The sequence below is a fragment of the Triticum aestivum genome, chromosome 1A (assembly GCF_018294505.1).
Source record: "Triticum aestivum cultivar Chinese Spring chromosome 1A, IWGSC CS RefSeq v2.1, whole genome shotgun sequence".
Taxonomy (NCBI): domain Eukaryota; kingdom Viridiplantae; phylum Streptophyta; class Magnoliopsida; order Poales; family Poaceae; genus Triticum; species Triticum aestivum.
In genome coordinates, this window is record NC_057794.1 from 483351378 (window position 1) to 483363885 (window position 12508).

Below are 12508 nucleotides of genomic sequence, written 5' to 3' on the forward strand. Positions count from 1 at the left end.
ATACAATATGTGTCTTGTCCCTTTCTGTCATTGTGATATAGATCACCGCAATCTTAGAACCCACTACAATGCACCACTCCCTCTGAAGAAAAGTGAAATACCAATCGAATTTGGTCAAAGAAGATAGGTAGATCAAAGAGCATACATAACTACTTAATTATACAATAAAGAAACCTTAAAAGTTTGAATTGAATTCAATGCACAATATGATCATAAAAGTGAAAATTCATCATATCCCGACAAACACACCACCGATTACATTGAATTGATCTCGATCATGTGAGACAGCTCATGGGAAGTGGTATTAAAGATCAGAGAGAGAGAGAGACTTATAGCTATTTTCTATGGACCCTAAGGCCATGTACTACTCTCACATGGTCATGGAGACAGTAAGGTTGATGAAGAAACCTTCTATGGTGGATTCCCCCTCCTCTAGAGTGCTGAAATAGGCCTTCAGATTGGATCTCCTCACTTGCGGCGGTAGAAAACTTCGTCAATCTCATGATTTGCCAACTCAGTCTCTCAGAGGTGCTCGTAGAAATAGGATGCACGTGTGTATATTCATCAAGGTGATTGTTTATGTATATGAGTGTCTGCATTTGAATGTGACTTAAAAAAGCATGTATCTTCCACGAAATTCGTGATCTTTTTTGCATTTTGATGTTCAAAAATCCGAAAGCATGCACCGACATTTCTATGGATAAGCACACCCATAAGGAACTCCTTATCGACGTCTTCATCGCCGGTAAGGAGAAAGGGCGCCCGCGCGACATCCCTCATGGGCCAGCCCAACATGACGCGTTACCTTCGGTTCGTTGGTTCCCTAAAAAAATCCAGTTCGATGGTCGTGGACTCACCTGTCGCGGTTGACCAGCCCACCGATGATCGTTCACTTTTTGAAAAAAATAAAAGAAAAGGGAATTCATAAAAATCACAGATTTTTTTAAAAAAATCACCAATTTCAAAATTTGCATTAATTTTGAAAAAAAGTTCATCAATTTTGAAAAAAAATCATAGATTTTGAAAACAGGTCATAAAAAGTAAAAAAATTGACGATTTTGAAAAAAGTTCATTTTTTTTAAAAAAATCTGCGAATTGAAAAAAGCTCATCAATTTGTAAAAATAGTTCAAAAAGTTGATGAATTTGAAAAAGTTTCATTGATTTTGATAGAGATAAGTTCGCACATTTCCCCCCAAAAATAAGAAAAACAAAAGGAAGAAAATAAAAAGAAAAGGAAAAAAAGAAAAAGGAAGAAAAGAATAAAAGGGATGTAACTAATCACATCGGGTCGATTTGTCTGGTTGGCTAATGAAGCTAACTCTATACGAGGAGTCACACCTCGAGCCACCTTTTTCAGTTTAAAATAGAAAAGTAGAGGGTACTATGGGCTGTCCCTGTAGGGATGAATTAACGAGCCACTCGTCTCGTTAAGCTCGTGCTCGTTAAGCTTAACAAGCAAAACATGCTGATCGGCTCTGTTTATCAATAGCTTGTTAAGCTCGCGAGCGCTCGCGAATACTCGTTAACAGGCAGTAGCCCCTTTAATTTACTTCTAATGTGTTTTTTACAAAGGAAGAAAGTGACCAGATGAGTGGGTATGCTAGTTATTGTCTCTTGTGGGCTAGGTTGGATCAATTAGAGAAATAGATGGGCTAAGGTATCAAAAAATGTTGCCACATATACAAAAAAATGTGTTCTGTTGTATTAGCGAGCTTAACAAGTTGCTCGTGAAACTCATTCGCTTGCTCATTAAGCTCGTTGAGTTTAACGAGTTAAAACATGTGCTTGGCTCTATTCATTAAAAAGTGAGCTATGAGGTTAACATAAGGTGAGCTAGCGAGCTACGAGCTTTTGGTCCAGCCTACGCCCGAGCAGGAGGAGGTGTGCACCCGTTTTGCAAAAACTGAAGTAGCGGGCGCCGTATAGGAAGCTAGCACCTTTTTTTAGCTATGGAAGCTAGCATCCATAACTGCAAGAAAAAATAATCCATAACTGCAAGGCCGTGGCCGCTTCGTGGCTCGGCCCTTCAGGGCCCGGGGGCCACCAACCGGGAGACCCACCCAAGCGCGCGTTGCCACGAGGGCCCATGGCCGGGGGGAATCGCACCGCGACGACGCGCCCGGTGCGGTGCGGTGTCGCCGGCGCGTGAGGGGGAGATCACACGCGTCGTCCGACGCCGACCACGGCGTCGCGTCGCGTCGCATCACGCACCCACCGCCACCGCCACCGACGCGGCACACGGCGGTGCCCTGGAGCTTTTTCCCGTTGAAATCTCAGGTCTCCGCATCTGCCCTGTCGCCTTCTCCTCGATTAATTTGGCCCGTCGCTCGGTCGTGCGGCTACCACCTCACCTCGCCTCGCCTCACCTCAGAGTGGGCTGCGTCAGCCAGCCGGAGCCGGACTCGCGCAAAGGACGAAAGCTCCACTCCTCCCGTCTTCCGGCAGCGATCTTGGTCTGGGATGCACTACTAGCCCCGAAGAACGACGAGGTAGCATGCGCACACGGGTGGAAGATCCGGCATCCCTGCTCTGAGACGCAGCCCAGGTATTCGATGGAATTCCCACGATCGATGCGCCTTCTTTGAAACCAAGCCTGGAGTTGCTGCTGCCTCGCGCCCTTCTCAATCTGACACGACAGTGCAGATTGCGTGTGGTTGATTCCTCCTCGTGCTCTTCGGTTGACCCGTGTGGTTTTGCCTGCTTGCTTTCCATGGTTGATTTTCCGTCTGCTTGCTAGGTGCGGTCGTACTAACATGTTCACTTATCGTTTGCGCTGCGCTCCCGTCTCGCCGATGCTTTGGTTTCCTGCGGCATTTTGAGGTCAATTTTTGAGCAATCATCGTTGGGTTCAAGTGTCCTACAGTGGATGGGGCGTTGCTATCACAATTAATCACGCCTAATGCAGTGCATGAATACAGGCCCTGATTTGTGCTTGCACGTTTGCAGTCTGCGGCATGTCCGCCTGAATTTAGCCAAGTATGTTCGTTCGTGGTGAAAGAGACAGCTCCAGGCCTAGTATAAAGTTTAATTATTATTCGTTTGTTGCCTTGTCTTGCCTGTGTCTTCTGACTTCCTCTACATCTTTCCCTTCAAAAAGGGTTGGTAATTGAAATTTGGAAACTGGCTGTACGAGTAGTATCAGTTATTATAGCACCTCGCACCCAAGATCAGATTATACAATACAAGATCAGGATCTTGAAAACAATAGTTCACTCTCTGAAAGGGCCTGACATCTATATTTATCTTCTGTATCTGCCTGTATGTGTTGAATTTTACTGTGCTGCAATATTGCAATATGATGTTTATGTTAAATCGCTCGCTTCTTGGACTTACTTTTGCTTTAGTTGTGTGTACAACTGTACATTATGCACTCACCAAGGTTCTCTCAGATATTCTATCCTAATAAAACACTGAATTTCATCTGAGCGTTTTTAGCACTTCCAGTATTTTCAAGGGGCATAATAATCTCTCTTGAGAGATGATTTGCATCTCAATTTTCTGATCTTTCTCTACATGCTTTCATGGCTTTTCAACTTTTATATGCAGCCCTGTCCCAAGGGGTGCTTTAATGCTCCGGTCGTACCTAATTCAGAAGGTCAGAATATCTTGGCACCCGTCCTTCCAATCGGTAAGCTAATTTTCTCAGACATGATTCCGACAACTTTCTTGCATTCTACTACCAGAAATATAGTTGCTCTGCTCTGGACATCTACTCTGGTACCCATAGTTGAGCCGAGCATGTCTGTTGGGCTTTCAAATCATGACCTTCCAAGCATATTGATGTAACTGAGGTACAGCACTACACATCAACCAGGATCGATGTGGACTAGTGCATTTATATGTTACGACTGGTTGTTGCGCTGGAAAATCAGTGTCCAGCTGTACTTTTGAGATGTACTTAGCTTCATATCAACCACCAGTTGGGAGTTAGATCTTCTCGCTCTAGTGCTCCACTGTGATCTAAAACAGTCTGAAAAACTGAAAGGGGTGACAATAAGTAAAAAAAAATCTGCCGGCAACTAGCCAGATTCGTTTGAAATGTATGCAGTCTTATGCTCTTAGCCACTTAATTTGAACTATGCAAGACCTTTTGGATGAAAACAAAATCTAGTCTCTTAAGAACTGAAGGGAACTGTTCAGCCTTTAACATAAAATCTATACGCCAATCCACTAACGAAAAAAGAAGTATTACATATAGGATACTGAAGTGGCACAAATACAAGCCGAAAGAATTGGTTGGAAGATTTAGGAGCTTCCTGTACGGCGTCATTTTCAATAAGCTCTACTGATAGCTACGTTAGCTGTTGCGCTATCGCTGTTGCCATAATTCTTCCATGGATTCGCCTTTAATCTTACCATACTTCTAAGTGTAGGAAGTGCCATCTGTGGCCGATAGCCTTTTGTTTGTCAAGATCCTCACCTGATCAGTCTCCGACAGGTCACATTGCTTCAAGGGCATTCGCTTTCGCAGTTGCCGTGACTGGAAAAGAACAAAGGAAGTTCGAACCTGATCTTCTGAGGATTGTTGCTGCTTCTCCGCGAGGGATCATTGGTTTCCTTCAGGATCAACTGCTGGCGGGTACGTAGCATGTTTTCGAGGGAGTATAATTGTGATCGAATTCTTTGGTTGGCGGCTCTAGATTGATCTTCTTCTTTAATTACCCATGCTTTTATATTTCTCCAAGAAATCAATCAATCATCATGAACACCCAGGACAAATTAAGAATAGTGTTAAAAGTGGAACCAGATTTAGAAATGCGCACCAACAGGGTCTCATTATTAGGTCTGAAACTACTCGGTGCTCTTTGGCAGAGCCTATGATCATGTGCCACCTTTTAAGCAGTATGATCTTTAGCTTCGTTGCTATGATGGCTGGCCGCACTAAAAAGCATCAGGGAGAGAAAGCATACACTAATTACTAATACAAATGGGCCAAAGTCAGTAGAGACACAGACGCGTGCGCGTACTTAAACAATCGCGATAACTTGGTTTATAAAACTGAAAAACTCGTTTTGTATGACGAGGCGGGGGCATCGGCAACCGACAGCGCCTCCGTGTTCTCTGCCCAACCGAAGAGATTACAAAAATACTAAGTACGATAATAAAGCTACTAATCAAGCTTGTCCTGAATAATGTCCAAGTGGTGAAGTGGATGGTCCTTCACTCTGACTAGAAACTTTGCGGTATGGTCGTACCAGCAGCCGCTGCAGGAGGAGGCACAGCGAAGGGAAGGGAGGTGGCGGTGGGGCTCCTCATTACGGCCTTTTCCCCAGCAGCACAGCTCACTCCAGCAGCGGCAGCGACTGCAGGGAAAGCAAAGCAAAGGAGCGGCACGCCAGCCATCGCCATGGCAGAGGAGAAGAAGAAGCACAAGCACAGCAAGCACAAGGAGAAGGACAAGGAGAAGAAGGACAAGGCCGGCGGCGCGGCGGCGGCGGCGGAGGCGAGCTTCAAGCCGTGCGGCGACGTGAAGGGCATCCGCTTCGGCGGGCAGTTCATCGTCAAGTCGTTCACGGTGCGTCGCGCGTCGCCGCTGGAGCTGCTCCGGCTGCTGGACATCCCGCCGTCGTTCCTGAGCGAGCTGCAGAGCCTGCCGTTCCCGTCCACCACCGCCTACATGCCCACCAGCTTCACCATCCTGGCGCACCAGGCGTGGCACACGCTCACGCTCGGCCTCGGCACCAAGAAGTCCAAGGTGGTGCTCTTCGTGTTCGAGTCGGAGGCCATGAAGGCGGCCGTGGACCAGCTGTGGCCGGCCATGATCCCGCTCGGGGACGTGAACAAGAAGCTCATCCGCGGCCTCTCCGGCAGCGAGATGGCGCGCTTCAAGTTCAGGAAGGGGTGCCTCACCATCTACGTCTACGCCGTGCGCCGGCTGGGCGCCGCCGGCTTCGTGCGCGCCGACGACCTCAGGAGGATACTGCAGGCCGTGGTGGAGCTCAAGGACTTCCTGGACCACACCGCCATGCTCGCCATGCCCAGTCAGAGGAGCATCACCTTGCAGTCCCGGGGCACCGTGGCCCAATGATCCTGCTCCCGATCGATGGCCTCTTGCTCGATCCATTCCTGCAGCGCAGGTACTGTTATTACTGGCTCGCAATTCGCAAAGAGATGTCTGATTCTTTTGGGTTGGATTAGTTTGTTTTTTCACTGTCGGTGTTCCCCTCCCCTGCCGGGAGCTGTATAGATCTATATGTCGAGCAAAATCTTAAGCATAGAAATTTTCCCAAAGGAAATGATCTTACTCCACTTTTAGTATACTCCTGCCTCTGAAATTATCCTTCATCAATGAAGAAGCCATGTGCTCTGTTCTATGACTATGAGAGGCATTTTCATGTAGCATTGTACTACAGCAGTTGTTGCCACAGCTCTTTTTGTACAGATTTTGGAAATTGCTGTGCACACCGTCTGGTGTTTTTTTTTTCTTTTTTACTTCTTCTGGAAAAACTCTGTTGTTATTGGAGATCGGAGTTTATCCAGAAGTCCAGATTCGAGAGAGGAAAGTGAAGGGTGCAGAATCAGGGAGAAATTGGGTGCTGCTTGTCTGCTTACGTGGGAGGCAACCATCTGTTGTAGTATTGGTAGGTAGTGAGGGTGAATATATGCTCTGTTTTTCACCTGTGACGTGAAGGAGCGAACTCTGCTTCGTGCCCATATGTGGTGCTGGCCGAGGCAGATCCGCAGAGCTAGCCCTGCTCATGTGACTTGGAATAGTGACATTATATTCTGCGCGAATGCATGCAAAAATAACCAAGTGGATACAAGAACGGTGCTACATGCTTTGACCAGGGGTTCATACCGTGGATGTGTACCGCTACCGCTAGTCGGTTTTCACTTGGGAAATATACTAGAGTAGACCGAGGACAGACGCATGTGATGGTCGTGTTGTAGCAGTTAAAGTCTGTTGGGCATCCAGGACACTCCCGGAACAGTTGAGTGACGCGATCGGTATTTAAGTGGTTGAGCGACGAGCAGCGGTGCATGGGCCACCCGCCACCACGCCCATAAAATCATCAAGAAGCAAAGCCAACCTCATGATATCACTTGGGTGTTTAGAGAAATGCTTGATCGGCGTGGTGCATGGGCCACCCGCCACCACGCCCATAAAATCATCAAGAAGCAAAGCCAACCTCATGATATCACTTGGGTGTTTAGAGAAATGCTTGATCGGCGTCGTGACCTGAATAAGATCGACTCCAACGCGTCGACCCAAATGAACGACGTTTTTGTACGTTTAGATCGGCCGCCCACCCGGCGTTCGCTTGGTTTGAGATTTGGGTCGGTAATGCGTCTAACGCGTCGATCCATATGTGCCGGTGTGGCCGGCTGGCCGCCCTTTTTCATCATATAGCGCAAAATTTGCATTATTTCACAAGTAAACATATAGTCCACAACCAAATAAATATCATAGTTTTACGAGCCGAATAGAAGTAAAAATGTCTCGCATAATTTTGCAAGCCGAATAAGAAAGATACAACTATTGATTGTCAACATGAGCCCACATATGCTCAACTAGAAAAAAAAATGGGCGGCGACGTCGACGGTGAAGGAGGCGGGCGAGGGTTTGCTGTTGGATTGGGAGAGGATGGCCAATGTGTCACCGACCAGCGGGCCAAGGGGAAGGAGAAGGCGAGCGCGCGCATCCGTCTCGTGTCTGCACCGACGCAAATCCGGCTTAAAAATGAGTTAGGAATGGATCGGTGTATCTGCATCGACGATGGCAGTCCAACGCGCCGACTCAAACAAACGCCCGCGGACGAAATGAGTCGCCTGTTGGAGTTGCTCTAAATGTCGCTATGTACGTAGCGCCGTCCTTTGGCAGTTCGTGTATCCGTAGGTGCCCAGTGCTCGTACCCATGGACGGCGCCGTGTTTGGCCAAGCAGAGAATTAAGCGCAAGCTAGATTAGTGTTAAGATGCCCGGCTGATAGTGTGGCACTCTTTTTTGCGATGATAAAACAAGAAACGAGTACGAAAGTGGGGACGATTACCTGCCTGCCTGTGTGCTAGCTCTCGCCTTTAAACAGCCGTGTCCTTGTTGATGGCTCCTGCAATTATATGCCGCCGGGACCCGACCCGAGCTGCCGGTCGGAGCAAGGAAATGCAGATCGGGAGTACTACATGTGGCGGGCGGTTGTCATGTTCCACTTCTCATCATCTTTCCCAGGGCCAGGGACGCCTCGCTGGTCCTGGGGTGGCAACGAGCTCTGAAGTTTTGTAATATTCATTCATGACAAGGCGATTGATTAGTTCGAATGAATTCCAAGGAGAAAGCGTAAGATTTGCGTTATATCTCTTCTACAATAGGGTCGGATGTTTTTTCGAGCAGATGATGATGCGCATGGGGTTTGCACGGGCTAAATGATGGATTATTTGACATTTTTAATTTCTTCAAGAGGCCTGAGACACGGGAACTTCCTGTCCTGTATCTGTGTGGAGGGGGTTCTTGGCTATACTGAAGAATGCATAAAGAGAAGAGATTAAAGCATCTTCAATAGCATGTGTATATTTGGATGTCTATATATTCATATAGACAATGGTCTAAAAAGATTTTCTTATATACACGTCCAGTTTTGCATCAGAACGTCTATATATAGGGACCATGACAGGTGGGTCGTCGCTGGGGAGAGGAAGAAATCATGACTGCAGTTGAGTTTAGACGATGCCTTCACAATGTCCAGGCATTGACATTGTCGAGGTCGATTTAGAGGATGTGTATATTTGGACGACCATATAGACAAGCTGTTGGACGTCTGTTTTGGGCTCACGTCGTGAAAAACGAGTATAAACATCCATATAGACAAGCTATTGGAGATGCTCTTAGTGATGTTTCTTTTGGAAGCACTGGCCCCAATGTTACACATCTTGTATTTGCCGATGATAGTTAAGATCCCTAGCAACGGAATGTGATGGCTTTGCAGGGCATATTGCGGGACTACGAAGAGCCATCAGGGCTATCATGTCAACTTGCAGAAGTCGTCTATCTTCTTTGGTAAGGGTTGTGAGGCCCAGATAAAAGAGCATCTAAAAAACACTATTGCTATTTCCTCTGAGGCTCTTACAGAAAGATATTTGGGCCTGCACACGATGATGGGACGATCTAAGGATGGATGTTTCAAACATGTCAGAGAAAGTTTGAGGTCAAAATTTGTTGGGTGAAAAGGGCAAGGCTTATCCATGGTTGTGAAAGAGGTTAATCAAATGTCCTTCAAGCCACTCCTACAAATGGCCGAAGCGACGCGAATCAAATGGTGAGCGAGCAACGGAATCGATCACACGGTCTATCGATCGGCTGACACCTAGAGACACCGATGACAAAACCTGCTTTCCTCAACCATATTAAAATCACAACTCAGAACATCTCCAGCAAATGATGTAAAACAGGATTAGGGACTCAAAAAGCGTACTCCATCAGATGATGTATCTCCAAATGGTCAGCCCCATAATTTGCCTCCAAGTGTTGGGGAAAAGAATTCTATGAGACCAGGTCTCACGCGAGACCCATTTTGATGAATGACACGTGGCATTTACAAATCACAAAGCATCCTTCACCCTCACTTAAAATCAGGGGGGAGAGAGATTAGATGCTTTGTGATTTGTGAATGTCACGTGTCATTCATCAAAATGGGTCTCACCTGCTAACCGTGAGACCTGGTCTCATATAATTTTTTTTCCATGTGTTGGGTATTTGCAGCACTCCACCCTGATGCCACAAAATACATCTGTAGTCACGCGCGACCCAACTACCATGATGAAAGTTCCCGCCGCAACACCCGTCTTTCCCATGCGACCGTCAGTGGCAGGATCTTGGCTACCACCATCACCACCCTGAGTCCGTCGCCCGCCTGTCTCAGCCGCGACTCCGCCGCTTCGGATAGTCGCAACAACCCCGCCACCATCACCGATTTGCGTTCATTCGGCTAGTCGCCGCCCCTCCGCTGTCCGTAATGGTCGCCGCAGTGTCTCTGCTTGCCATTGAGGTCGAATAGTGGCCGCCTCCACCGAGCCAAGCCATCGCTCCTTCAGAGCTCCTGGCTTTTGGACGACATGGCAATGCAGGCTTTATCCGCAACTCCGAGCTCCTCAGCTCAACAAACCCACCCCTGACGCCGTTCCTAGCTGGCGCAGCGATGGCCACGGCCCCTCCTCCTCCTTGCACACTAGGTGGTCGACGAAAAGCCTCCGTGGTAAAAAAGTTGTTTCCTTTTTCTACGACATATGATTAGATCGTAATGGAAAGTATTATATTGTACTAGATGAGTTTGTTTTAAGCTTCTTTCTGGGATGATTCCTCGTCTGAAGAGAAATATGAGATGGACGAAGATGAGGAAATTGTTTGATATTATTCATAGTTAAAGAAGTCAAATGCATTTTAAGGGACCATGATGGTGCTATAATCTTTAGTTCCTCCAGACACCTTAATTCTTGCACTGGCCTCTGGAAGCAAAAATCTTAGCTCTCTCGAAAGGTGAAAGATCATGGTGCCCCCATGTGTGGTTTTGGTAAGTGATGACATTCTCTATGGACTAATGGTTGTCTTGAGTTATATTTGAAGGATTTTCCCATATGCATTTCTTGAAAGTTCGTGTGTTGGTTTCAAGGAGTTTATGAGATGACCAAGGTGCTATTCAAGGAATTATCCAAAGATTGGTTATGTAGAAGACATGATACAAGGTTGATCAAGACTAAGTCAAAAGCGTGAATCAAGTTGATCAATACGCAAAGCATAGAAGATGTATCGAAAGGGATCAAGTGATCCCATGGTATGGTAAGCATTATCCATTACGCTTTGTGTACCAACCCATGGTCTACATGAGAGTTCTATGCGGGGTTAGGTTGCGGTGTGCAAGTTCAAGTAAAGCATCACGAAGAGATCATGTCCTTGAGGCGATGACAAGTCCATTGTGGTGACAATGAACTTGTGAAGATGTGCCGAAGAGTGGCTCACCCTTAGTTGATTATGTGGGAGTAATCAATTAGTCTTCATCGCTCCAGCGCAATCAAGAAAGGTGATCCAATTTGAGGAAGTCAAGATCGTCATCATGTAGCTCAAGTGGACTATGTGCAAGGCAAAGGTCTGCCCTTGATAGGCTTTCTATTTTACCGGTCTCATGGTGGTAGTTGGGAGACCGGGTTGTAGGATCGATTGTCGTACTATCAAGGGGGGCTCTCGAGTGAGTAGTTTTGATCGTATCGTTCGTAGAGAGCTCAAACCATTGCATCTTTGCATAATCTTTCTTGCTTCTTGTTTGGTGTTTCTTTATATGAGATTTGGAGGTTATGGTCATCTTCATGACAAACTCGAGTTCATCGAAAATGGAGTTCATGTGCATCTTCTATGATGTTTTCGATGTGGGAGTTTATGTTGGTTCTTCGCTGATGAAGGTTTCACTCCTCTATATCATAGGCATACTCCCCCTGCCACTTCTTGAGTTTGTCGTCATCTATCCAACAAGCTTGAATTTTCGCAATTCGAAGCTCATTTGCAGAAGTTGTGGCAGTTCTGGTTTCATTGATCTCTGTTTTCTCTGCATATGTCTTTTAGGCCTCAAGCGGCAGTGCCGCTCTAGGCAGCGGTAGTACCGTTGTCCAGTTTTGCGTGTACTGCTGCTGCTTCTGGGGATTGACTTTTCATGTCGGGTTTGCACGACGGTGGAATGGTAGTACGAGCGGTAGTACCGCCCGCCCACTACCGCTTCCTTCTGGACCCTCGCGCTCTCAGCGGTGGTAGGGTAGTAGTGGGTGCGCATCACTATGACTTGTAAGCCGTAGTACCGCTCTCCGGAGCAGTAGTACCATTGTTGTGATACTGTCACATTCCCTTGTTCCTGCCCTACCTCTGTAGGCTCCTAAGTTGTAACCCCAGCGGTACTACCACTAGGTCGAGCAGTAGTACCGCTCCATTGGCACTACCACCTCATGGCTCCGCGCCATTGCACTGCTCTACGGGTTCTATCGTCCGAGCGGTAGTACCGCTCTCTGGAGCGGTAGTACCGTTTGTGCACGGGTTGTGTGCATAACAGTTGGATTTGGGAGTGCCTATAAAAGGGGGTCTTCTTCCCCAATGAACCTTATCCTTCTAGCTTGTGTTCTTCCCACATTGTTGACCTTCTTCGAGCTTGCTCCCAATCCCTCCATGGATTCTTACTAGTTTTCGGGGGGAAAGAGAGAGGAGATCTAGATCCACATTTTCACCAATCACTTTCTCCTCTATGTGAGGGGAACCCCTTGGATTTAGATCTTGGAGTTCTTTGTGTTCTCTTTCTTGTTCTTCCTCTCATATTCCTACATAGCTTTCGTTGCTTTGGTAGGATTTGAGTGTGAAGGACTTGGGCACTCCGTGTTCCCTTGCCATTGCATTTGGTGTATCGGTTTGAGTTCTCCACAGTGATACTGGGAGTGAAAGTTGAGAAGATTATTACTCTTGAATGCTTGGTACCCTAGAGTTTGTTCCTCTTGGGTGTTTGGGTGCCCTATACGGTTGATGGTGCTACAGAGCTCAATCATT

General features: G+C 46.9%; 1 protein-coding gene across 3 annotated transcripts; it reads left to right on the plus strand.

Annotated features, from left to right (window-relative positions):
• The first annotated feature begins 2090 nt into the window (after positions 1-2090).
• Positions 2091-6368, plus strand: LOC123058981 (uncharacterized). 3 transcript variants are annotated; one of them, XM_044481663.1, is made up of 5 exons: positions 2091-2278; positions 2373-2546; positions 3548-3629; positions 4440-4580; positions 5203-6368. In XM_044481663.1, exon 5 carries the CDS (start codon positions 5349-5351, stop codon positions 6027-6029), a length of 681 nt encoding a protein of 226 aa, XP_044337598.1. In that variant the 5' UTR covers positions 2091-2278; positions 2373-2546; positions 3548-3629; positions 4440-4580; positions 5203-5348; the 3' UTR covers positions 6030-6368. The 3 variants fall into 3 exon arrangements, with proteins under 3 accessions (XP_044337598.1, XP_044337584.1, XP_044337590.1); XM_044481649.1 differs by lacking the exons at positions 2091-2278; positions 2373-2546 and having other exon boundaries at positions 2558-3629; positions 5200-6368; XM_044481655.1 differs by lacking the exons at positions 2091-2278; positions 2373-2546 and having other exon boundaries at positions 2560-3629.
• The last annotated feature ends 6140 nt before the right edge of the window (positions 6369-12508 follow it).

Coding starts and splice junctions, on each gene's coding strand:
- LOC123058981 (XM_044481649.1), top strand. CDS start 3,515: ATGCTTTCATGGCTTTTCAACTTTTATATGCAGCCCTGTCCCAAGGGG. Junction 3,630..4,439: donor GGCACCCGTCCTTCCAATCG/GTAAGCTAATTT, acceptor AGTCTCCGACAG/GTCACATTGCTTCAAGGGCA. Junction 4,581..5,199: donor TCAGGATCAACTGCTGGCGG/GTACGTAGCATG, acceptor TGGTCGTACCAG/CAGCCGCTGCAGGAGGAGGC.